Below are 26,259 nucleotides of genomic sequence, written 5' to 3' on the forward strand. Positions count from 1 at the left end.
ACCCGGAATCGAATGGCAGCAGTTAGCTCCGCCCACTCCCGTTTCCATAACAGCAGAGCCAATTTCACGCGATAACATACAGAACATCCGGAGAGCGCCTTCAAAATAAAACCCACAGAGCAAACGTTTGAAATGTACTAACTCACCAAATAAGGATTTAAGAAACCTCCTTAATTGACCCACTATATGATATATGATATATAGGCTATAGCTACTACTACTTGCTACAATTTGCCAAAATAAGATGCATTTAATTGATTCCTCACATGGAAATTAAAGTGTCAAGTACACAAACACAAAAAAAGTATAGTTAAAAGAAGTAACCTAATAGACCCAACCCGACCCAATGCTATTTACATCATACATGGTTATACCTTACATATTAATAATAACAAAAAACAACTGTGCTTCACCAACGCATACAAACATGAGAATTTTGGATAAATGACAAACAACTGTAAAATTCATACAATAATTTAAAAATATGGACTACATACCACCAATCCCTATGCTACAAGCAGCTTGGAACACTACATACTGTCTTGATAATATCTTCCTCAATCCATGTGCTTTTTTATTTAAGCCATAATCATTATTACAGTTCTGATAAACCCATTGGTATTTTCAAAGTGGCCCTCTACGCTCAACATCTGCTTGTGAAATTATTCGTACATCTACTTAAGTACAGCACTGTGGGAAAGTCAATTTTCCTGTAACCTGTTTGATAATTACATTAGCAAGGGGTAGCCTACATTTAGGTACTCTCCTGCCTCTGCACCAATAAACTTCTGATAAAAATCCACCTTAGGCCAGTTAGCCACTCCTTTTTGTTCATCTCACGCTTTGGATCCAGTAGTTTTATAACCTATATGGAGCTTCCTTGTTTCCATCCACATGAATGGATGTCAGATTGAAATACAATGGGCCAAGGAAGGATGCGTGCTTTTATTTTGACAAAAGATTCACACGACTTCCGGTGGCATTTAGACTCTCTCTTGACTCCAAAACAACAATTAAGTATGTCCTATCTACAAGTACTGGCATGCTGTTTCAGTAAACTGTCCTCCAGATGAAACCTGCAGGTGGGTGGTGGTGGTGGCGGTGGTTGTGGTGCCACTGCCCATCACAGTGGGGTTCAGTGTTGTGATGTTGGCCCGATCCTAGCCCGAACTTGGCCTGACCCAAGCACAGTTTTTCACAAAAGTAGTCAGATTGTGTAACCGGTTCTTACGCTGACAAAAACATGTACTGAAATATACTGGATTTAACATGTTCTGACTCCTCCTTCCAGAAACTCAAAGCCACAGAGCAGCACTGAGGGACGCAGGCCTTCAAGGGCACCTCAGCAGGCCTGATAACTTCTATCACTGGGGATTTGAGTACTATGTGTGGGTTTCCAGCTAAGGTCAAAGACGTTGAAGTCTGCAAAATGCAGATAGACCAACTTATTACATCACCTGACTGTGATGCAACCCTGCTGCCACATTCCCATTCGCAGATAAGACCATCTTTTTCCTTGCAGCCTGGTGAGAAAATATAGATTTTGCATAATTAGCCTGGCTAGCATTAGAAATGAGCTATAGTGCATTTGTGCCACCTCACTGGTCATTTTCAAAGCTGTCTGTTTTATGACAGCGCTCTCTTAGACTGTGCACATTTTTTCTGCAACATCTGAACACAGCATGTTTTAATGAGCACCACAACATTACCGATTCATTACATCAGTGTTGCAGCGCAGCCTATTTTCTTATTTAATTAATGGGGGATTTCCTCAAGGGGAGCTGAATGGAATCACTTTTTGAAGAAGATCTGCGAGAGACAGCGGCATAAATAAGAGGAAATGCAAATTTTAAGTCTAAATGACAAAATGTAAATAAGACATTAGCAATTCAAGCTCACTAACAAGGCCAGACCAATGTTTAATTTTGGCAGGGTTGGGTCAGTGTTTCTTGTTCTGCAGTTCAACAACAGTTGTGACGTTTTTTTCCCACTGTCTATAAAGCAGAATAATCGTTTGAAACTCTGAGTTGCATTCAATTTATTCCTGCTATTGATCTCACCACAGGCGCTGCGATGGTGCAATTCCCAAAATTACAGAAGAAGGAATTTTAAAATGACATAAAAGCGGAGTATAATGAGCCAGTAAATGGCGCAAGAAAGTGAGTAAAGTAAGTAAGAAAGTTCTACCATCATGTGCCTGTTTCTCATTTCCGCAGCAATTGTCTTTTCTCCTCCTTTCCATTCCTTTTGTCCATATGTTTGTTTGTTATATAAGTGAATCGAAACTCAAACCAGCATGCATAAGGGCGATGCTTAGGGGTATTTAACTCACCAAGGCAGTCACATTTACTGTGTGCTGTGCATGAAATTCTTCTTCATAGGCTTTAATCAGGCTCTCACTTCCAGCACTGGCAAGCTGCAGTGGGAGCTTCAACAGGATACGATTTTGGAGTAAACGAGACTGAGAAATGTCCTTGGGAGGTTCCATTTTTCCTCTTCACACTATGTCTATAATTTGAAGAACCCCTTGAGCGTAAGACAGCAGAGCTTTGGGAACAGAGTGACCTACCAATGGGAGAAAACAAGGCTATTTGTCAACTGTTTGTGCATACTATGCCTCTTTTTTGTAGAGGCGGTGTTGCCAGACACCTGAATGCCGTCCCAGTTTTGCTGATTGTCACACATTTGAAGGCTGTGAGAAGCGCAACTTCGAGAGATTGGTTTGGCTGGATTTGGAGGGCCTCTCCTGCTAGAGGAAGAAGATGTTGGAGGAAGAAAATGAGCAGAGGGAGTTGCTGTAAACCACAATGACTGTAAGTAACTAAAACCACAATCCTTACCTACACCAAATGCTCTAACTGCTGTAATGGAACCATATGATGATAGTTGATCACATTACACTTTCATGGCAAACCAAAGAGACTTAAAGTTTAAGCCATGGCTGTGTTGCTATAGCAATGTCAGTTTTGGTCTGTTAGTTGGTCCGTCAGTTTGCTAAAGACTAATTATTGAATGTATTGCCACGACTATTTGTACAGACATTCATGGTCACCATTTATCGTCACTGTGCGCGAGTACAGCCCCATTGTGCCCGAGTACAGCCCCACAGAGGTGCTAGGAAGCAGACTTGTTTCCTCAAGCATACAAAAATTCTGAGCAGTTTTTGAATTCAGTGTTTTGCTCACTCACTTGTGGACAGGATGAGGCAGGGATGTAACCACCAATGAGCCTACAATTACTTTATCCATGTATTCCTTCCATATTGCATTAAAAGGTGAGTGGTTAAATGTAGCAACACAGTGAGAAGCTCACTGAATAATTTGCATCCTTTTTCGGTTCAGAGCCACAACACCTTTGAACAGTACAAGGCATGCATTGAGCTAAAAAGATAAACAAGAAAAAATATATAGAGAGAGAACCTGTATGTGTGTGTGTGTATGTGTGTGTGTGTATATACTGTATGTATATATATATATATGTATATGTATATATGTGTGTGTATATATATATATATATATACTTACACACTTTTACATATACACTTGTTTTTGACAGTAAACTACTTGCACGCAAGGAGCAACTTGTAAAAAAACAATGTTGACATTCTCTTTGGTAAAGCTTCTTGTGGAACTATGCAGGAGCTCCTTTCTCATTACAGAATCATGAGACAGGGATTTCCATTTCTGCTTCTGTTTTGTCATTTTTACACAGAGACTGAACAGAAGCACTGCCTCCAATATCCTCCAGAGTCTGTTTGTTTGCATTATCTCTTATTTCCCTGCAGCACCTATCTGGTGCACTCTTCCTTAAATGTGTATTTGGTATTTTGTGTTATTCCAGTCGGCACATGGGCGTTTAGCCAAAGCTGTTTAAAATGCTAATTCTGGCGTTCCTGTATGCCATCATCATAATTTTGGGCTCATATGTCAAAATTGCTACTCCAGAGGGAAAGTGTGCACTTGGCCCAGGTGACATTATAAGCCTTCATGGGTTAAGCTCTGCCATTGCAGATGCAGCTTATTAAGTGACACCAGGAAACTGTATTTTAAAATTGCTGTCATTCTCTCGTTTGTAAAACCTCAGTGTGCAAAACCAAAATCTTTGTCATTTGTCATTTTCAATTAAGTTTCAAGGTTCTTAAATATTAGCAGCGGAAGGTAACGTTCCTTTGAAGCCAGCATGCCAAGTTTTAATGAGCAGATTGGGCATTGGGCAGTTTTTTTTTTTCTTTTCAACAGAATTAGATATGCCAAAACACTTCTCACAATCCTTTTCATTCAGTTTCCTTCTCAAATAATTTATGTACTGAACTTGAATGGCACTCAGTAGAGCACGTATCTCCACCAAGGCCCAACAATCCTCTTTAATTCAATCAAACCTTAGTTAATATCAAATTCATAGCCCTGTATCACTCTAAATGTTAAACCACTCATAACTGCTTAAAGGTGCAGTATGTAAGAATTTATTTAAATGAAATAAAATTACAGAATTAACAGAATGTGAGAGAACAGCTTTGACGTTATCACTTGTATGTCTTGTGTTGAAAACTATGTTTAGCATGCTATCCAACTAGCACCATTCCGTACCAGTCTAAAGCTCCTGTGCTAGCAGTAGCAGCAGCCACAGTTAGCAGCAGTTAGCATTTACTTTAGTGATTTGTTGACCAATTCTTAAATTTTGCACTTTTAACCATAATTTAAGCACACCAGATGTGGGATTCGCATCAAATTGTACTGTTTTTCAGCAAGATCCAAGCATTATTTCCTGAGAAATTAATGAAAATGTCGAAGAAATATACCCTATCTCGCTCTGTTAAATAAGATGAGAAAAAGCTCCTGGATCCATCCCCTTTGTGGGAACCACACCAAAAGATAATTGGGTCTATTCTGGGCTGAGACCCATCTTCCATTCAAGTTCTGTGGAAATCCATTTAGTAGCTTTTGTGTAATCCCTGTCACGAACCAAACAACCGACTAACAAAGACAATGGACAAGGGTGAAAACATAACCTCCTTGGCGTAGGTAAATATCTTCTGTGGTAGGTTTGGCTACAGTGTTTTTCTCTACTTTATAATAATAAGTCTTTAAGTGTCACAAAAAAAGGCAGAAGAGCACATTAGATTTAATCCAGCTTTTGTGCTGTGAGAGCTCTGGCACAAAACCATGGGAGTCAGTATTATCTGAGGCTATTAACCTAAAGGAAGTAACAGCATCTTAGTGCGCCACACCCTGCCGCTCACCAATCTGAGGATGAATCATTTGATTTTTTAGGCAGTCAGTCTGATATACAGCCAGTGACATCATCCGGATTTACTAACGCGGCAGCGGAAGATATAAACAGACAAGTTGAACTCAACTTGTCCTACACAAACAGTTTGACGGGCGCCAGCTGGAACGTCATGGGTGGATGAGCCAAAAGAGGGGACGGAGAGTCAGCGAGTAGAAGACACAGCAGGCCGAGATGAATAATAAAATAAGAACACGGAGAGGATCTGTGTTTGAGTCTCTACTCCAGGCTGTAGCTGCCGCGCTGTAATGAAAGTAACAAATGATGCTGACAGCCTCCTCTGTGTGACGTTTGACAGAGTGATGTTGAGTCTATGGTGAAGTCTGTGACTAAACTTCTGGATAGAAACATGTCTGGTGTGTAATCATCCTGGATCTGTGAGGATTACTTTGACCAAAGACTCAAATCTGTACAAAGGGATACCGACACACCCATCTGATATCTCACGCGATGGAAAGATACAGAGAAATTATGAATTAAAACCTATTTGCTGAAAGCTTTCATGGCCGCCATTATCTTCAGCAGGTCAGCTTGATGCTTGAAATACCCCAGCCTGTGTGCCTCAAGGTCTGCTGGTGCTTTGGGTCGTGTGAAAGCTTGTGTTGCCCTGAAATGCTTTACTGCTTCAGAGGCATATGAGCAGTTGTGAGGTTGCTTTGAGATAACTCTAAGTTGAGTCTTCTTCCCGACACTCACAAGACCACACATGTCAGCTGCTCTTTCATCCAAATCCAGCCCTGTCACTGCAGCTCTGGACTCTGAAGCAGGCATTAAGAGCTACCACTCCATTATCGGCCTATTGTGAAACAGGCTGCGAGTAATTGCTGGTGATACAGAAATGGGAGCGACTTGCAGTGCGTAATGACTATCACCTTGATCCCACTAAGAGTTGTGTGATTTTGAAACAGTTTGACAATTATCCCGCTAATTTTCCCTCCACCGACTTCCTCGTTTCGTCGTGTTTGGAGTGATATTTGATTCTAATCGCTGCCTTGATTTAATTATTCCATTTGGAGGCATTCATTTCTCGTTGCTCCTTAGTTTGAAATGACTGTCCGCCCTGGCAGTGAAACGGCACGCTCGCGTCGGATTGTGGGTACATCTGTGACATTCATTTCAAGATTTCCACAAACATGAATCACTTTAATGATTAAAGAGAGAGTTCAGTGGCTTAATCAGGAGGAAATTTTTGAGTTCTAATTTTGAAGTAACCGCATTAGTTTGGCAAATTTTTCAATAATCCATCTGTGAGGCATCTGTCTTGCTCTAGGATCCAACTGTGCATTCCTCCACCAGCTTGTGGGTAGATGCATTACATGCCCTGTGTGGACGTGCTAATGGCTGATAGGAGGATAACAGAAACATGTGGATGGGAGAACTTGAAGGCTGTAAGGCTTTAGATATGTACCAGCTCTCAGGTTTAAGTCCTGTTTATGACCTTTGATGGATGTTCCCTCCTCTCTCTGTCAAATCCTTTTTATCACTTTCAGTTGGATACAATGCGGCAGAGGCCAGGCTGTGGTTAAACTGCTGATTGATGTGTCAGGAGTGAAATACCTCAGCCTCTCTCAGCCTTGAACAAGTGGTTGAAATGGATAAATAGACAAATGTTTTACCTCAGTCATTTAAACCCTTAACATACACATTTCAAATGTTCCCTTTAAGCAGGTTTAAGGGTAGGAAAAAAATCTTATTCCACATTAAATGAACTTTTTCGGGGCTCATATTGAAGCTATATAATGTGTAAACAGAGGGATATCACGCCCAAGGCTCCATGTTTCTTATGTTCTGCGGCAGATAGCTTGAGGTCACGTGATGATGTGATCTCAGTCACAAATCCATCTTAAAGCTATGCGCTTGGGGCTGAACACACAGGAGTCGAACCAGAGACGTTATAAAAGGGGAGGCAAACCACTTCAAGCATTTTGATGGCGGTTGTATGACACATATACCCGCCCTTCCCCCCAAAAGCAAACCTTGTGTTGTTGCACTGACACTGCCACAGTTGAGATTCATGACAGTTTTCAACCAATTTGGTGGAGACAGATGTTTTTTTTATCAGATTTGACTGGTGATTGTACACATGCAGTTTCCATGTATCAGTGACCATTGAAAGTGAAGTTATGGCTCTCTCTCAATTCATTTAGATAGGGGCCTGGTCATCTTAGCCCAAAATAACTGCTTGGGGGTGGTGCCAAGATGGCTGCGAAGTTGCCTCAAAGGACTTGAACCAATCAGCATCCTTTGAGAGGCTAATCGCAGTTAGAGATGGCAGCTACCGGCATCAGAAGCAACTGTTTAAAACAAAAAAAAGATCGTCCCTCAAGAGGTTAGCATAGTGTGGTATATTTAATATAAAGAAGACCAAAGAACAGCACCAAAGAGTGATTTACCTACCGGCTCCACAGGTGGTAGAGCTCAACTACTGTTGATCTGACCGGTTGAAGTCAGGGCTGTACGCAGGATACGCAAAATTAAAATTTGCTATGTAGTACAGGGTACAAAAGTTTTTGGGCCCCCTCCATGCTAGGGGGGTCCGGGGGCATCATGATAATTTCACCAACATTTTGTGACTCCTCACTTGTCCCTCCTGGTAAAATTCATTAAATTAATTAACGCTAATTCTTCACCATCAGTATCTTTGTTTTGGAGTTTGCATAATTTGAATTATAGAAATGTGTCTCAGACAGCGCAAGTGAATACAATAAGATATTAATTTTTAACTGTTATGTCTTACACTTCCATTCTAACATGTATTTTTTAAATGTGAAATTTATACCACCAAATATATAATGTGCTTTTGTAATCACTCAGAAACATTTGTTGGCCTATTTAGTAATTAGGTCTATAAATGGCCTTGAATGGTTTGAGTATGATGGGGATATGATAAGGTTTGGCTGTTTTTGTTTGTTTTGACCAGCACAGGGACACAATGGACAATTACACCTCTCTTTCTCTTTCTCTCAGCCTGACTCTGGAGAGGGCCTTTCGAGTTTTTCACGACAACTGTATGTTCTCTTAAATGTTTTGAAGGAGAGGGGTGAGTGGAGGGGTGTGCAGTTGGTTGCAATCTGCAATCTCATAATCAGATGCCACTAAATCCTTCACACTGGGCCTTTAAAATAAAGTGGCTGTAAAGTATGTGATTGTAAACTGAGCCATTTTCTCTCAATGGCCAGGAGCAGTATGTAACTCTTTCACTCTATAAATTAGAAGTTCATTGAGAAACGGAAAGACTTTGTTTAAAAAATTCCTTAACCAATCACACTTCATGATTTAGGGGTACTTTGCCCTTTTATTACACACATAATATTGAAAGGAGAAAAGTCTAACCACAGCATCAGATAATAGGGGGAAATGAGACTCAGGTGTGTGGGCATTAAACTGGACAGATGATGGTATTGCTACAAGCCGGAGGCAACCACAGGATTACAACATCATGGCAGCCACATTCACACTGTGAATATTTGTGAGTTCACGCTCACACTATAGCATCACATGCAATCAAACGAAGGGGTCCTCACTGTGTGCTTTTCTAAAGAGAAAATGGTTCCCCTGATGAGAGAGGGGGAGGCGGGGGAGGGAGGGCTCAGCGAATAAGAGCCTCAGCAAGTATGTGCAAATGCAGCTCAGAGAAGCTTGTATAAGCAGCTGAAAATGGAGAATGAGTGCCCTCCCCTGGTCGCACTGGTGGTTTCTTGCAGCCTCCGCCTGTGGAACTGTGAAGCATCAAGTCATCAACACAGGCAGACAGAAAAAAAAACAGGCAGCTGAGTCCATTTTCAGAAAGCATTTTTAAATTCATTTTATTATTTTATAGCTAATTTACAACAAGCGCTTCACTGAACTGGAACATTTTATTTTGCTTGATATTGTCATTGTTAAATATATTTTTCTGCATCAGTTGACTCTGTTGTAACTTTGTAATCAGTCTTTTCTGTAAAAATTCATATATTTTATAAGGAATATCACACTATGATACGGATGGCTGAGAGAGATATTAAGAAATACATTGAACCCTCAAATAAAGAAATTGAAAACATAGTATTCCATTCATGGATGTGTTGTTTCTGTGATTCTCTCAATGTGTAAATGTAAATGGATGTGTGGATGTGCTGATTATCTTTGTGTGTGCATGTGTGTGTGTGTGTTGCCCACCCGGGGTGTGCAGATGTTGTTTGTGTGTTTTTGAGCAGTTAAAACTGGGCTGTGGCTCTGATGGATTCTGTACTCGCGTCAAATCAGCAGTGTGCACGGCTAAATCTAAAGCCACGCAGCACTCCAACATCTCTATTATATTTACAGCATTTCTGGCCGAGACCCATGAGCTCTCTCAAGGTGGAAAAAAAAAATACAAAAATATACAGACTTGAGATGGAACCGGTGACAGTTCTGAATAAATAATAAATCATAAACAGGAACAGAAATTGATAGCTGTCACTCACACGCTTCAGCTGTTCCACCTTGAGCTGAGAGAAGCAAGTGAGCAAAAAAATAAACAAACAATAAATATGAATGGTCACTTCCATCAATACTTCCACCTTCACTCTTATAATTCAGGACAAATTATAAGTAAATACAAACACATGCTCATAAAACCTCGGAGTCCTTTTGCTTTCGCTCGCCGTCCTTTTCCTGCTGAAACCTGTAGCATATAATGCTGTCAGTGCAAACTATAAATACTTTTCATCTTATACACACGTTAAACCATCTTCATTGCATAACATCATAGCAGTATTGCACTACATCTTCATGTGCGTGTCTCACTCTCTCGCTCTGGCACACACACATACGCACAGCACCCATTTATGTATTATACATTATAACCACCAGTGGATGTTATAAAGGATAGATATTCTCATATAGTATCATTTAATATTTCATACACAACACACATCTTCTCGCACGCGCGCACACACACAAGCAGCAGACACACGGAGGCACACGCACACAGTCACACAGACACACACGGCTGCATTGTACATGTGTTTTTTTCGATCTGTTTGCAACTCACACAAGACCAGGTCAAATGTGTCAGTTCAAAGCTCGGGTGTGAGGTCTGCTTTACATCGACTCGGACGGTTCAGTTGTCTCTGTGTCTCGTTTTGCTGCGTTTTACAACAATAAAATGGGAACGTGAGTAAATTCAACAACCAAACTGCAATATTACCCAAAGAAAGCAATGGAATATTGTTTGGAGATGTTGATTTTTACAGACTTAGTCCCGTTAGAAATTGTCATAAAAAAGATATATATATATATATTTATATTCATATTTATATTTATATATAGGCCATTTATTTGTTAAACATGACTTAGCTTTAATTTGTGTGGACACAAGAGGGAGAAAGAAGCAGAGAAAAAGTGGAAGAGAGAGAATAAAAGAAGACCTATTCCTCCCACACAGAGGAGTTTCCACACACATGAATGTGCACATATGCGCACGCACACGGAGACCCACGCACACATACACACGCGTAAACGCACACAGACACACACACATGGCTTTTACTGCGGCCACTGAAAACAGTGTGTACGTCTGCGGCTGAGGGATTCTTTTGGAAGAGTGGTCGGTGAGTCGGCCGTGGTGCGATGAAGCTAACAGCTCTGCTGTTTGTGCCTAGAGAGATAACATTCATCCTGGATTCTGACTAGCAGGTCAGAACAGCCAGTCCCCCTGTAGAGGAGTGTGCTAGGTTACAGCTGAGGTTACAACTCTACGTGTATGTGTGTGTGTGTGCCAGTGGATGGGTGTGAGCGTGTGTTTGTGTGTGTGTGGGTGCGTGAGTGTGTGTGCGTAAGAGAGCAGAGGCTAAACCGTATGTCAGAGCATCTACTGCGGTCAGGACTGGCCTCTCCATATGACCAGATCTCATGGACCGTGTCTCTCTTCTCTTCTTCCTTCATGAGACATGCTAAAAAAACTCCTCCACAATAAGGAGGTGCAGAAGGAGAACACACCTTACTTCCTCGCCTTTCTTTTTTCTTTTTTTTTAGTCAGATTTTTCCATAGTTTTGTCTCCCATTGTCTCTGAGGATGCATGCACAAATTCAGCATATGAGTTTTTATCATTATAATTATTTGAACTGCTTTTAAATAATGCCTCGCAATATTCAACATGGGGTGATTGAGCAAATGTCAGCCTCGGCCGCTGAGGTTGGATTCTGAGGACACGCTCAGAACCGAGAGGAGATTCACAAGTAAAAGGACTCTTTGCCGAGAAAAGACTCCTCGTCAAGAGGGACTCAGCAGGATCTGGGCGCCCCGTTCTCAGTCTTCCCCCCTTTTCCTGTCCTGAAACAAGGCAGAGCTGACAGGAGGAGGAGGATAGAAAGCCAGGAGGTGATATAAAAAGAGTGGCCAGTGTCACCTCCTTCTCAGGTGTTCAGTGGGGGGGACTCAAGAGTAGGTGGGGAGGGCGAGGTGGTCTTAATACTACCTCAGGGTCCGTTCCTGCTGGGTCACCCTCTGCACTCTTTCAAGCCCTGATCAGACCTAACGTGTCCAGATATATCCAGACTTTGATGAGCTCCAGATGACATGGACTGCAGTTCACACCTGGCACCAGAATGCATCCGAAATCTCTCAAGTAATCACTTGTGATTGGATTTCGCTTCCGATTTGCTTTTATCTGTTGGAAAGCTGCATCTACAAAAATACACATTACACACTGAGTTGTTTGGCAGCGCTAAATAAACTGTGTTTAGGACATTTTCATCCCCAGTTTGGATGCAGTCACAGCTGTAGTTAGAGCTGTCCACTGGTGGCCAAGATGCATTTTAATGCTTAGTGTGAACGGGGCCCCAAAACTCACTGGCTCATTAAAATGGAATACTGATTAAGTCTTTTCTCTCAGTCTCTTTCAGTCCAATTACACATCTGTGTTCACATCTGTCTCAGAGTCCCTTTTTTGGTATCGTTCTTTGCCTTTGCTGTGTCACTTCCTGTGTTTGTCTCTGTGTTTGTCTTAGTATGCATTTGTCTCTCTGTGTCATTCTCAGTGATTGCCTAAGCACTGACTTTGCTGGAGGACAGACAGGCAGGCGAGGCTCGCTTGGCTGTGAGGGTGAAGGGTGGTGTCGCTTGGTGGTTGTGAGGAAGGGGGGAGGGGGCTAGGGCGGGTGCAGCATCACAGCCTCTCCCGAGTGGGGATCCAGATGTAAGGCCCTGATTGCTCCTCGATCACTGTCTTTACTTTGTGATAGACCTCTTCAAAGCTGTCCCCTTCCACGACAGCTGCAGCAGGACACAGGATGTGTGAGAGGAAAAACAAAGAGGGATGGAGGGGAAGAAATGGCACAGACGGTGGCGAGTGAAGAGAAGAAAGAAGAAACATTTGAATTACTAGGGGGAAAACACAAAGAGAGTCAGAGGAAAGGAGGATGTTTATCATTGTGGCGAATAATTTATTCTGTATACTATTCTATAATTGCACAATGTAGTTTGACGTATGTCCGTTTTACAATCTGCACGTCTGTTTACTTCCTCTGTAGCAGCATTACCTTTTCCTCTAACCTTACTGATCACAGTGCTTTTTCATCCTTAAACGCACGTTTCTGCTAGATGGAGTCATTCAATCAAAACAAAATAAAAGACGTAAGTAGCATGGGCTCGTGGGATTTTTTTGTCTGCATTGTTACAGTACAAACACCACTGCCAATGAAAATCTGTCTACGTGATCCAGGCATAAGAGTTCACGTTTTGTTTCATCGTGTTCTTTCTTCACTCTTTGACTCTCTCACGGAGGTCATAGCGACATGAAACGCACCGTTACCTTGAATAAAATCAAGATTTCTCTGGTTATGAAAGTTGTGTCAAACGCTTGAGACAATGTAAGCACACGACTCAATAAAATACATAATGTAACAATGGTCTACTTGTTTTTAGACATTTTAAGTGTTACATTATATCTAGTTATGTAAATGGTAAATACTGTTTACAATATGTACAAAGCAGACGGTGACAGATGAAGTAACTATCTTAAGGATGAAAAAACACTGTGATCCCTAAAGTTGGAGGCGAAGGTAACCTTATTGTAGAGTTGACAGGAAGTACACAGATGGTAAAACGGATATATGTCTACCTGCATTACCAAAATGTTATTTTACATTATGCACACATGTATGTAGCCTATTTTAACATAACCTTCCACATATTTATTCAGTCTCTCAGATATCCTTCAGCGGTTGATGAAATGTCACATATGACAGCTGTTCTCGTTTGTCATAGACTGTCGACAGCACTGGATTTGTGAGGAAACCAATCATTCATATTCTGTTGACTGCTGTGATTTGCCCCAAATGTGTCTCAAATGTTAAAATGCCCCAAGTCCTCCCAAAAGGCACTCGTTTTCTCATCCAATTCATTCAATTCTGCCAGAAACCCAGAGGAGTGTAGTTGATCTTTGTGGGGGGAGGCATGTTTTACCATTGGCATTTGTTGGCCTTAACCAATAAAAAAAGAGGAAAAAAGTAATAAAGTTAAATGCACATTGCGCATTACTTTGAAGTGTGTACATGAGCACCAGCAATAAACTGAAATAATAGACAATCTGTTGTTTCTAAAATCTTTGTAATCATAAAATGGAGGATTTTTATGATCGGCACTCCACATCAAACAGATTATGAGAAAGCGAACAGTGGAGTGCAAACACATTTGTATTTGCTTACGTTTACCATCTGGTGCTGCAATAATCCAAACCTAAATCCATGACAGTACAGGGTGCCTGTTTGTTACCTAGAAATCCAATGCTCTGCGAGTAACCTTGTGTGCTCATCATTTCTGTGTGTTCATGTCACATTGACACAAACTCTCTGCTCTCACCTGAGAAACACTCTAGGAAGTCTTGTTCTAGTTTGAGGGCTCGATCCATTCCTTTCCTGGCCTGCTCCTCTGTCAGGCGAGTGTTGATCTCTCTGTTCACATCATACAGGAAAAAAATCATTATAAAACACATGGTTGCATGATGTGCAGCATATTCAGTGTCCTTTCGCCCTGCATTTTAAAATGTAGGCTATGAAGAAACTTTGGCAGTACGTACAGGACATTCTCCAGTGACTTGGGCCGGACAAAGATAGCGATGGGATGGAGCTGAGCTGCTTGTAGTCTGCGCACAGCATTGGCCGATACATCCAGGATGCAGTGTTTCCCTTGCTGCTTGTGCACACAGGCGGGGGGGGGAGAAAGGATATAGGATTAATAAATAAAACCTGTTATTTTAGTAACGACTTTTAGTAAACAAGCCATGAGAGGTTAAACTGACCTGTAACTGCTTGAATGGCTTTAAGAATACATTTTGAACATAGAATTCAAATAGAAAGTATTTTTGATCACTAATAAATCGATCCTTTTTAAAGGTGCATTATGTAAGAATAGGCCACCAGTTTAATTCAAAGACAGAACAAATGGGGGGCAGCATATCACCAGAGTTACCTGCTGACTGCAGCTGCCTTCACCTAGTTAGCTCAGATAACGATGCAGCTAGCAGCCCGGACTGGAAGCTCAAAGCAGCGGGGAAGTGTTTGTGTTAATGCTGCTAGCACAGGAGTTTTGGACTGAGACGAGCTGAGGCTAGCTGGTTAGCATGCCAATATCTCTGATATCTGGTAGTTAATCATATTCTGTTAACAATTTTTATTTTATTTTACAATGTTTTCAACCAAACTTCTTACATATGCCCCTTTAAGCCGGTTACTAAAAATGAATTCCGTCATTGATATTAAATCTTAAGTCCTGGTACAATATGTCGATGCACACCTGTTCAGCCACCTCGCGGACACTCTGTACACTGGTGCCATACAGATGACTGTTGTACTGGCCCGCCTCGATGAACCGATGGCTCTGGATGTCCTTCTCCATCTGTTCCCTTGAAGAAACAAAGTGATAGTCCCGCCCATCCACCTCGTACTCCCTCTTGGGCCGTGTGGTGTCTGTCAGGCAAAGAACAAAACAATTTATGCAGCACGCACACTCACCCTTCCTTGAATCTCTTTAATCTCTTTCATTTTCAATCAACAACTTCTCTGGAACGGATGTATTATGCAGACATCACCCTAAAATGGCTGCAGGTGGCAGCAGTGACATCAAATTAAAAAATCTGAGAACGGATCAGTCTATGTGACTGGCAGCATAATTACTTACGTGGGACACAAGATCCAAACTTATCAGGGAACTCAGACAACAGGTCATCATTTATCCTGTCTTTCACAGGGCCCAGAATGATGATGGGCCTCGCATAATGAACTAGAGAGAAAAAAGAGAGCATTAAACAAGGGAAACTTAAAACAAAAAAGAAACCTAATACAGAAGCCTTAAAATTATGACCTTACCTTCCACCTGGGTGACTGTCTCATAACTGTGTGAGGTCTTATCTCTCCCTGGTGACAGAGCAGACAAGCATTCAACCAAATTTTCTTTTTTTGCAATTATAAATGACATTTAGATTGTTCCGCATGTGTGTTCGTGTCCATATTTTTTGTGTGATGTATTTTCAAATGTCGCAGCTATTACATCAGCTGTTGTCACTGACAAGAACAGGAAACACGTGACTCTTTTGGAGATGAGGTCTGGCGAAAATGTGAATGAAGAAGGTTGATTGTGTTTGGAGTTGGCAGTCTGTGTAGTGTCCACAAATGGATGACAGCGATGCCAAAAGTAGACTAAAGGGCCTGCTCTTTGACTGCAGTTATTGGCAGTTAACACATTTGCAGGATGCTACTTGCACCTTGAATTGAGCTATTAATCCTGTCATGGATGCAGAACAGCTATGTTCAGTGTATACAACTAAACATTCAGATGTTGTTTGTGCATGTGTCAGCAAACCTTGTCCCCATGTTGCTGTGTCCTGCCCATTACTGCAGTGTTAAATGTAATCAGCTAAAGCTAGTAACATGTGTAAATGGCAGCTTGCAGTGTCAATAGTACATTTATGCGTCACTGTAATTACCTTGAGTGCTCAAGCTGTCTCGACCGTGGTCCTGCGACAGAAACGAGAGCAGAGATTTACACACTGGGAAACAGTTTGAGAGAACCAGCCTCGGTCAAACAGCTCCGGTGAATGAACTTACCCTCTCTTTGGTGTTCACACGGGACCACTCTTTTCTCTCCACCCTGCAAAGACGAGGAGAAATAGGAAAAACATGTTACATTTTGTAGACAGAACAATCAAGCTAAAATAGTTAAGAAGCTACTAAGTAAATTATATTTAGCTGGTTATTTAATCTAATCACTCCCATACACGTATTTTTAGTCACGCATAGGGTAGAAGAATTGAATCAAGATCAATAGATTTGTATTTTTCATTAGTTTACATTTAGTTTAGTTTAAGTTACAGTTTTAAAAGTGTTTGGTTTTGGATATTTTTTAATTAGTTTCAGTATTAGTTTTAGTTTTCTTTATTATGATAAACTTTGTGAGGGCAATTGATTCACATTCACATTTGACATATGCACCAATGCATCCTCAAGCTTGTTGTGTTGACAAATTTGACCAAATTAACAAAGACTAAAACTAAAGACACATCCTGTTTTTATTTTATTTTATTTTAGTTAGTTTCCATAGGTCTTCAGTTGGTTTCTTATTTATTTTCTACTAGTCTAGTTAGGGTTAGGGTTGACTTACATGTTTTTCATAACCAGTTTAAGTTTAGTTTTGTAAAAGAAAAAAAGGAAAAAAGAAAAGTCCTTGTCCCATGCTCACTCACAGTGTGTCTGACCTGTGCTTGCTGGGGATGAAGCCAACCTCCTCAGCCTCGTTTTGAGGGCTGACCTTACGAGCCTGCCACCACTCCTCATCTCCGCAGTCCAGCACATGCAGCACATCACCAAACTTGAAGCCCAGTGCCTGACTGAGGAAGCCACAGTCCGCAGTCTTATCATAGTCAAAAAGAGCCCTGTGTGATTAAAGGATTATAGTCAGTCACTTCATGAAAAAACTCTTCCAAATCATATTTAACCAATATTATAAACAGTCATGACGTGTATATTGTGTATGCCTTTTACAGTGCTCCTTGTAAGTGTAAGTTACTTAAAAATATCATTGTTTTTGTTTTTTTCTATCACATAGACACACAAAACAATTTTAACCTTGATTAGAAAATTCAAGGTGTAACAAAGCTTTTCACAAAGAAAAGATTTGCAGTCAGAAGCTAGGAAAACATCCTGCTACATTAGTATAATTGCAATCTTATTTTCGTCCACCGGCGGCAGCACTGAGCACCGGGCAGGACTCCATTAACTATCGAAGCTGTACGAGGAAGAAATTCTGCGCCATCTTGAATTTATACTCTCCTGCTTTCCATTCGCATAAGTCCTGTTTTTATTACTTTACACACACCTGACACTGGTGTGAACCCCGCTGAACTACTGCTGATAAGTTCAGCTGCCCTCTTGCTGTTTCTATTTCGAGCCTTATCTGATAAGCAACTTTTTATTCAGCACGGAACGGCTGTAGTAGGTGCCTTTGTTATTCAGCCATTCAGGACCGTGACAGGTAACACTAAGCTGTACTGACAGCAACAAAAAAGCTCCTGTACCCACTCCCCATGCCTCAACATGTGAAGAAAGACAGTATGCTATTATAATCCTTAGTTATTATAATGGTTAGTTGTCCGTTGCCGTTTTATTGTAGCTTCCAACCAAAACTCCCGCCATCTCCATGAAGCTGCTACCATGGAGACATCCTGCTTCTTCTCTGTTTCCAGTCCCATTTTTTTTTTCTTCTGTCAGTCAGAATTGCCGAGAAAATTATTTCAACGACATTGTTATTCGCGGTCGGATTAGCTAACATACGGTATCCAACCTGAATGTTAACGTTACAGTTACAGAGCTGCTGCAGTTTAGCTAGCTTAATGTTAACGTTATGTTATCGGCCGTTAGCTCCGCTCTGGGTAAGTGAAGACGCAGTCCAGAGTCTTACATATAAGACAGATAGAGATAAATATAGATATACATCGGACTTAATACTCGAACTGAATACGCTTCATGTTCCTGTCGCTGCTGGCTATGGGCTACACCTGGACCCGAACTTCACTAGTCACCAGTTTACACAGGAGATCAACGACGAGGTTTCTTCTAAAGGTAAGACGCATGTTGCCTTTACTTTACTCTGCGCAGCGCAGTGTGATCTGCGACCGGATGTTTGCTCATTGTAGCAGGGCTAGTTTACAGTCACACCATCATGTTGTAGTCTGTCGCTGCTTGCTTGGCTTGATTGGTTGGTGTGATTACTCTTTGACAGTACAGATGAGTGGACTGGCGCTGTTCAGGGTGCTGAAACAGTGGTGAGCTGCAGCGGTCACAGATTATCTGTGTTTACACAACTTTGTACAGGAAAGATGGCATGATCCCTGCAGCCTCCTCTGTAGCAGCTGTGCATTTTGGCCTCACATGTGCTGCCTTGTAGTGTAACTGAAGTATAATTTTCTATGTGCACAATGTCTTATTTTGTTATCTAACATTATAGCACAGAAGCTCTTAAACAGGGGAATACAGCAAGTCAAGGTGTTGAAGTGGTGAACTACAGCATTTTATTTATTATACAAGGAAATCTACTGAACACAGTAATGCTGCTGAGTTTTACTAGTAGTCACATTAAGTATAGAATGGTTAGTGATTCCCTTGAATCTGCTTTAACACATAAAAGTCAAAGTGAGTCATATTTTGGTACATGGTGTCCTCAGTTTTTGTTGGACTGTATAACCTGGCAGTTAAGCTTGTTTATAGGCTTACCATATTATGTAAATGTGTTATCTGTACTTTTACAGTCAGTACCTTTTATTAAATGTTAAGCCATGAGCCAGCATAAGCATAAGACATGAATCTTGACCTTATTAAAATAGCAAATATGAAAAAGCCCAAAATATATAAAATGGTACTTATTGGCTAATAAGATGGATGGACCACTCGCAGCTTTGGACACTTTGAATAACTATGACACTGCCATTCTACTCTTGGCTTCAGACAGTATTTGCAATCGCATGTGTACATTTTCCTCTCTCTTGTAGTGTATTGTTTCTTGTAAGTGTTGCCTTGTATTGTCATTCTATCCCCCTGTCCTTGCTTCCACCTACACAATTCAGATCGCCTCCGACTTGTGCAACTTAGGATTGTCTACTGTGCAGTACTGCTCCAGTGACTGAACATGATGGTGAACATGAAACAACAAGGTTGATATCAGCTTGCCATGCCATATAGTTCATAAATCTATCTCATAATCAAATTCGTCTTTGTGACTGTGACTCTCAAAAGCTCAACATTTCAGCTCTATTGAGGCTTGGCACCAGCACTGTGAATTTAAAACAAAAACAACAGTTGGCACCATAACAGTGCTTTAGTGGATGAGTAGTTTTGCTCAAATCATGACTAATTAGTAATAGTAGTAGTGTTGGTAAAACTGTTGAAAGATCAATGTTGAGTTTGAATATTTGCAGCAGTGTCAATACTCATTTTCCACAGTATCGATACACCCGTACAAGCTGCGCTTTCACTCTCACACAGGCCCACCTCCTCCCACTCTCCTGACTATAGTCAGAAGTAAATTAACGTAGATACTGTTGTGCTTAACACACAGTACAGAAGCCGTGTTATATTTGTCTGTGAATGAACATCTAAAATTTAATGGCCACAATGTTGTGTCAATTTTTCCCAATGCACATGCAGAAGTATCGATATTTTTCAAGGTATTGCATTGAAGTTAGAAATGACAGTTTTGTGACCACACTTCAACAATGCTGTAAAAGATTCAGTTCAGTTTTGTAAGTGCAGAGCACTCCAGTAATGTCCTATATAAACTCCTCTGGACCTAAAACAACTGTTTATTTTGTAGCTAATGCCTGATGCTGGTAGACATTTACTCTGGCTAAATATGCATAACAATGCTGACTAGTGTGCAAATTTAGATGTGTTTACACAAGATTATTAACATTACCCAACAGACTGATTATCTACAAAACCAGTCAACACAGCATTCCCTCATGAAAAGCTGCATTCAATTAAACCAATCCCAGATAATTTAAAATCCTTGAAATAGTCAAACTGCAAACATAAAAATGTAATCATAATTATTGTTGCCCAATAGCTGGGGATCTCAGCTGTATGGAGGTCAACGGCATCTAAAAACCGTCTCTTTTAGCCCCTGTTTGTACCAGTGGTACTATTTCTACTTGATGTGTGAGACCTGATGTAGAAGCCTCTCTTTGGGTTGCTCCTTAGCGTTGTGGTCCCGGAGCCCATGCTGCTGTTCATCAGCTGTTCCCTCAAGTCATGGATCTTAGCCTCAAAACGGCTGTACTCTGAAACAGAGAAATAAAAACACATAAAGATCTTTGGGTCTACATTTTAGTTTGCTAAAAACTGATAGCGATGCACCAATATAATTTCTTTCTCTCCCAAAACCAATTCTTATACCTCAATTTAGAGCAATGATCTAATGCTGGTGCACTCTTAAAATCTGTAATTTAAAGAATATAACTGATAGTTGAATTCTGTTTGTTTCCAATAGAAATTAAGAAATTACAAATTATTTGCATGTTTATTTGCCTTAATTTCTGCACAACTGTATAAAAATCTGTTTTTGAAATATTCTGCTAGCAACAAAAGAGACACAAAGACAAACAGGACTCAAAAAATAACTCCTTGACAGAGGTAACAAAGTAAAATCAACCCTCACATGTCTCATCAATACATTTTTGAGACAGGTAGATTTCTAGCTGATTATAAAAATGTATAATTTAAAATAGTTTTGACTAATTTACTTTAAAGAGGCACTATGTAGTTTTGGAGACACAATTCAAACTCAGAATTTGAATATTTACAATATTAATGTGGCTTTACCATCAGGTCTGTATTGAGCGATGATGGTCACTGTCTGGCCAGCGTTCTTCAATGCTGCAGCTGCCTGTTCGTGTGTGGCCATACGCAGGTCCACGCCGTTCACCTGACACACACACAGCATGACCGTTAACAACTGCAAAATCACTTAGTGACACCATGGAATACATTAATGTGTGCGTGTGAGAACTTTATAAAGATAAAAGAGTCTTTACGCTGAGGATCTGATCGCCCTTGTGCAGCTCTCCACTAAGGTCAGCTGGCCCCCCTGCCAGGATGAAGGAGATAAAGATTCCCTCGCCGTCCTCCCCTCCAACAATGTTGAAGCCCAAACCGGTGGAGCCTCGGTGGATTAAAACCCTGCGAGGCTCCCTGGAGAAGGGATACAGGAGGAGACTGTGCACAACATAAACTAAAAATAAGCAATTATACTAATGGCAATCCCCCAAATACTATTACTACTGGTAATATGAATAATAACACCAATAAATCAGTACAGAGTACATGAGAAATGTTTAGCTGAAGGATCATTGCTCACCTGGGGATGTCATCATCTCCCATCATGCCGTGCAGAACCGGTGAAAACCGACTAGGTGAGGTGGGAGTGAGGGCTTGTGGGTAATCTGACCCAAGATAGTTGGGGTGGCTGAGTTCTGTATCCATATGGGAATATGCTAGAAAAATAGACAGAAAACCAAAAGAGGTATTGTATAACAGGCAGGAATTGTACACATGTAGAATTATAGCTCAAACTACTGGCCATTGGCTTTTCCAAGTGCACATGTCAAATGTGATATTTTCTTTATGATTAGTGTGAATAATTCTTTGTAATTGTCTCATGAAAGCCTATTGCAACAAGTGAATTTGAACAAGTGAACCTTGCTAAGGTTTTTTTTGTCACAAGGGCAGACTTTCATCAAGAGGCGGACTCAGGTCAAGGTACATTTCTGTGCTTTTGTGAGGAAAAAAACAAACCCTCACAGCTTTGAATTTTCACAGAACTCCAACAATCATCTCGAACGATTTAGACAGAAAAGCCCTCTAATCCCTCCACTCAGGTCTGGAGAAAAATCTCTCATTTTTTTGTGGGTGTACATTCTAAGGCTGGACATTTGATAGCAGTTTTCTGGTCTGATTTTTGATAGCCACCTTTAGCACAACCCAATGTGCCAATCATCACACAGAGCAGATTTTCACACAGAGAGGGGGCTTACTGCTGGTGAGGTCTGGGGGGTTGTAGGAGTTGGTCAGGAACAGGTTGTTGGGCTTGGCCACCCTGAGGTACACCACCTCGGCTGTGTTCTTCAGAGCCCCCACCGCATCCTCGTGCATCACGTCCTCCAGACACACGTTGTTCACCTGATGTTAATGTCAAGCAGGGAAATACAATCAGATTCAGTGTAAAGGGGCCTGCTAGGAAGGGTGACTACTCACTTACAAAGGTGCTCAACATCTATAATCAGACAACAGATCAACATTTAGATCTAGATCTAGATTGGGGATGAAAATAAAATTGAAATGTATTTTGGTCTGTTAAAAATTAGTGACTTTGAGGCCTCAAAGCTTCAATGATTTGTTATAGCACAGACCTAAATTTAAATCATGCGCAAGGTAAAACTGTGGGGTTGTTCCGATACCAGTATTGGAAATGCCACAGATAAAGCCTAAAACCCTGCACAAGTCCATGTACAAATCTTACCATTACCAGTTTATTAGCCTCGAAACTGGACCCTCCTACTCCCTAGCAGTGTTTTGTACACCTCTATGCAACTTTTAACTGCACAAGTTAACGACAAGCAAATTGTGTAACTTAAAGCATGTCATCAAACTTAGATAAGCTGATTGTTGCCAGGCCAATCAGAAATGATAGCAATCATATCACATCCATACAGGGTTGGTATGATGATGTATATATTTTCTAACGCACTGGTATCAGATTGGGACTCAGTATTGGCCAATATGCAAGTTCAGGTGTCACAATCGGGAAGGAAAAAATGGTACTGGAAGATTTCTCTAAAATTGACTAGAAATTCTTTGCTCACCCTTAAAATCATAAGAGAAATTGCTATTAATTTGATTAGATAGATAATTAAACTACAGTATCTTAGTCCAAATCATCACTTAATAGTATTTGTCGCTGAACTAAATACTAAGTTGGTGGTTTCCAATAAGCTAAACTACAATAAAGCTACTGGTCCCCTCTGCACCTTAAAGGTAATATTTACCTGAACAAGCACTGTTTGTCAAGAAGATAACAAAAAAGAACATTATCACCTTTGACATAACATAGCCATTGATGATACATTTATTTTTTAACAGAGGCAGAAGCATTTGTCATGTCCCATTTAGAGGTAATGCATTTGCTCAGACACCATTTAGTAGAAACCAAGCACCATTTTGAGGTTGCTGGTGCTGAGCTTGCCATCAGCTGCTTTGTTACAGTCTCTCTGTTCTCCAGCAGATGGCAGTGTTGCTGCTTGAGTCTCACTGTGGCATCCTGCCTAACATTTATCCCATCCTACATGTCTATTAACATATTAATGAAAGTCATTTCAGGCCTTAAATCACAGCTGTAAATTATCTCGGCATGAGATACAAAAATGCTGCTTATACGCAAATGTGTCAGCGTGTGTGTGAATGTGTGTCTGTGTGCTCCAAAGGTGAGAGTCTGAGGCTATCAGTGATGTGTATTCGTGCTGGCACACATCTCTGCATGCTACTAGTTATTACACATGAGTGACCAACCGCTAAGATCTTGTCCCCGATCTGCAGACGCCCATCTTTATGAGCCGCCCCGCCTTCAATGATCTTGGTGACATAGATACTGTTATCTCCTGGTATGTGCTGGTTTCCCACCCCTCCAGCAATGCTGAAACCTAATCCTGTGAACAGGGAGCAATGAGAGAGGCAGAGAGTGAGCAAAGGAGGTATGGGTTAACACAGAGCAGATTTGCTAAATCCAGAGGGCACAGCTTAGCTGGGTATAAAGGATCCTTAAGCCCACACAAAAGCGACGATGCTGTACACCAGTCCACACTTCCACATACCTTTGGGCCCTTTGATGAGCTTGATTTCAGTGACTTTCTCTGCAGCTGGTTTCCTGCGGAGAACATAGAGGCGGACAATAGCACCTGCCTCCTTGAGAGCTTCGACAGCTTGGCTGTGTGTCACCTCCCTTACGTCAACATCATTCACAAATAAGATGCAGTCGTTCACGCTAAGAAGCAGAGAGAATGAGAGAGAGAGAAGAAGGGAGAATACAGCATGAAATCAGGTCTAATCCTCCACCAGAGGAGGTCAGGACAAGTCAATCTCCAACTATAGCTGTAGGGATCCAGTTTCACCAATGACATAGGGCCCTTCCCCCCCAACTCTTGGTATACAATATTAAAGAGGGTAAAAACCCTGCTGCTATTGATCTAGAATGAGGCTTGGTTGTAGTATCACTCTCTTTGTCTTGAAAGTGATGAGAAGCTGATATGTGAGGTACAAGTGACAGCCTGTGTGCAGAGGAGAAGCTGATTTTCAAGCAAGGAGATTTTGATGAAATTGCTATTTCAGGCGTTCACGTTCTTCCTCCAAGGGCCTAAAAACTCTACTTATCACTATTCTGTTCATGCGTTTAAAATGGATTTTTATGGCCAAGTAAATTATAGTGTGTAAAATTTTGTAAGACTGAAATAATTCTTGAGGGCTGCAAGAGTTTTAACAAATGAAGCTTAGCAAGAGCGAAAGATAGTCAGGAAGACTATGTTCATGCTCACTCTGTTTATTTACATTCTCTGTCTCTTTATTCCTCGTCCAACCGTAAACTCAATCAACCGGCTGAGGACGGTCACTCTTTCAGTTAAACCAATCAGATTTTGTCACAACTTCTGTATGCCAGTCCTTTCCTTGCTGCTGTCAGCTGTCAAATTGATTTCGGTTGTGTTTTTTATCAGCTCCTTATTGTTTTCAGATCAGTTTCAGTCAAGCTGGCTATCGCCTGAGTTAGCTCTAGCAACAGTCTGCTGTCATCTAAAATGGGTGTAATGAGATAATATTTGTACAGCGTTTCTCTTCCTGTCCTTCTTGTTGCAAGCTTCCAGGAAGGTGATAGTGATATACCGTTTTTGAAGTATATTGTGGTAAGTTTCATGTCTGTCAGGATATAATATTTTGTGAGATAAGAACAAAACATTTATTCCACAAAAAGCCCTTTTGTTTTAAATTTTAGGACTGTTTTAACTATTAAAATAATCATCATCATGATAATAATCATAATAATTACATAATATGGTACACTGTGATATTGTGAAACCTTGATACTTTCTAATGTTTATCTTAACATGAAAATTTGGTAAGAAAAATCATTGCAACTGTTGTTTCCAGCAGCGAGTTTGATTGATTGATGCCAGTGTGTTTTTCTGGCAGCAAAACAATTACACCAGTCAGTTTTGTTATTGACATTAATGCTGTTAACTTTTAAAATGAAAAAAAAATTAACTTAACCTCCCAGGCCAGTTTCATATTGTATTTCAATGCATTTAGGACATCAGTTAATGGTTCTGGCACACAGTAAACTGAAAATAGAGCCTTCTTTTTTATTGATTCAGTCGTGAATCAGTTTTGAGTCAAGAATTGATTCTAAATGGAATTCCACACCCAAGAATTGGAAGTGAATTGCTCTGTGAGATTGCCTGAGATTTACAGCCCTAATCACTACCTCTGTACAATGATGACATCTCAATGGGGTCTAATCGCAGAAGACTCCTCACATATTTCAACATTTCCTATTGTGCACACTATGTCAGAAAATTTGATCTAATTACTCTTAAGCCTCTCTTTCAATTAAGTCTCTCCTGATTAAACTGAGATACATCACTATAGCAGACTCCAAATGGCTGCTGACATCTTCATACAAAGGATTTGACACAGTTTGAGCTGCCTACTGTTTGTGAGGCAGTATTATATATTTTTTGCATGTAGAGAAGAACATATTTTTATCATACAGTAACACATTTTTTAATGTTGGCAATTCTAGTGCAACTCTTTTGTTGTTGTAGCATAGGAATTTTGCATAACCTTCCCTTCATTAAGCTATGAAGAACAACTTGTGTACCTACTGTGTGAAATGCTCCAGATCAGCACTATCAAACTTCACTT

General features: G+C 40.7%; 2 protein-coding genes across 10 annotated transcripts in view; one reads left to right on the forward strand and one right to left on the reverse strand.

Moving 5' to 3' along the window:
• Positions 1–9,061: 9,061 nt before the first annotated feature.
• Positions 9,062–26,259, reverse strand: part of dlg4a (discs, large homolog 4a) — a 76,179-nt gene continuing 58,981 nt past the window's right edge. For 3 of the 9 annotated variants that reach the window (XM_084373447.1, XM_084373446.1, XM_084373442.1), the window contains exons 7-22: positions 24,162–24,331; positions 23,860–23,996; positions 22,329–22,473; positions 21,653–21,788; positions 21,330–21,486; positions 21,118–21,220; positions 20,462–20,576; positions 17,001–17,177; positions 16,354–16,396; positions 16,233–16,263; positions 15,616–15,663; positions 15,428–15,529; positions 15,044–15,216; positions 14,328–14,440; positions 14,111–14,202; positions 9,062–12,523 (exon numbers count right to left, since the gene is read on the reverse strand). In XM_084373447.1, coding sequence (XP_084229573.1) covers positions 12,417–12,523; positions 14,111–14,202; positions 14,328–14,440; positions 15,044–15,216; positions 15,428–15,529; positions 15,616–15,663; positions 16,233–16,263; positions 16,354–16,396; positions 17,001–17,177; positions 20,462–20,576; positions 21,118–21,220; positions 21,330–21,486; positions 21,653–21,788; positions 22,329–22,473; positions 23,860–23,996; positions 24,162–24,331 — 1,849 coding nt within the window. In that variant the 3' untranslated portion in view covers positions 9,062–12,416. Of the gene's footprint in view, positions 12,524–14,110; positions 14,203–14,327; positions 14,441–15,043; positions 15,217–15,427; positions 15,530–15,615; positions 15,664–16,232; positions 16,264–16,353; positions 16,397–16,988; positions 17,178–20,461; positions 20,577–21,117; positions 21,221–21,329; positions 21,511–21,652; positions 21,789–22,328; positions 22,474–23,859; positions 23,997–24,161; positions 24,332–26,259 lie in introns of all 9 variants that reach the window. The other 6 variants (XM_084373444.1, XM_084373443.1, XM_084373439.1 and 3 more) reach the window with 3 other exon arrangements.
• zbtb20 (zinc finger and BTB domain containing 20) overlaps positions 17,956–26,259 on the forward strand; it is a 121,547-nt gene continuing 113,243 nt past the window's right edge. Inside the window, exon 1 of the mRNA XM_084373449.1 lies at positions 17,956–18,363. The gene's annotated coding sequence lies outside the window, so the exon portion shown is untranslated. The remainder of the gene's footprint in view (positions 18,364–26,259) is intronic.

This window comes from Pagrus pagrus (genome assembly GCF_965226575.1).
Source record: "Pagrus pagrus genome assembly, chromosome: 14".
Classification (NCBI taxonomy): domain Eukaryota; kingdom Metazoa; phylum Chordata; class Actinopteri; order Spariformes; family Sparidae; genus Pagrus; species Pagrus pagrus.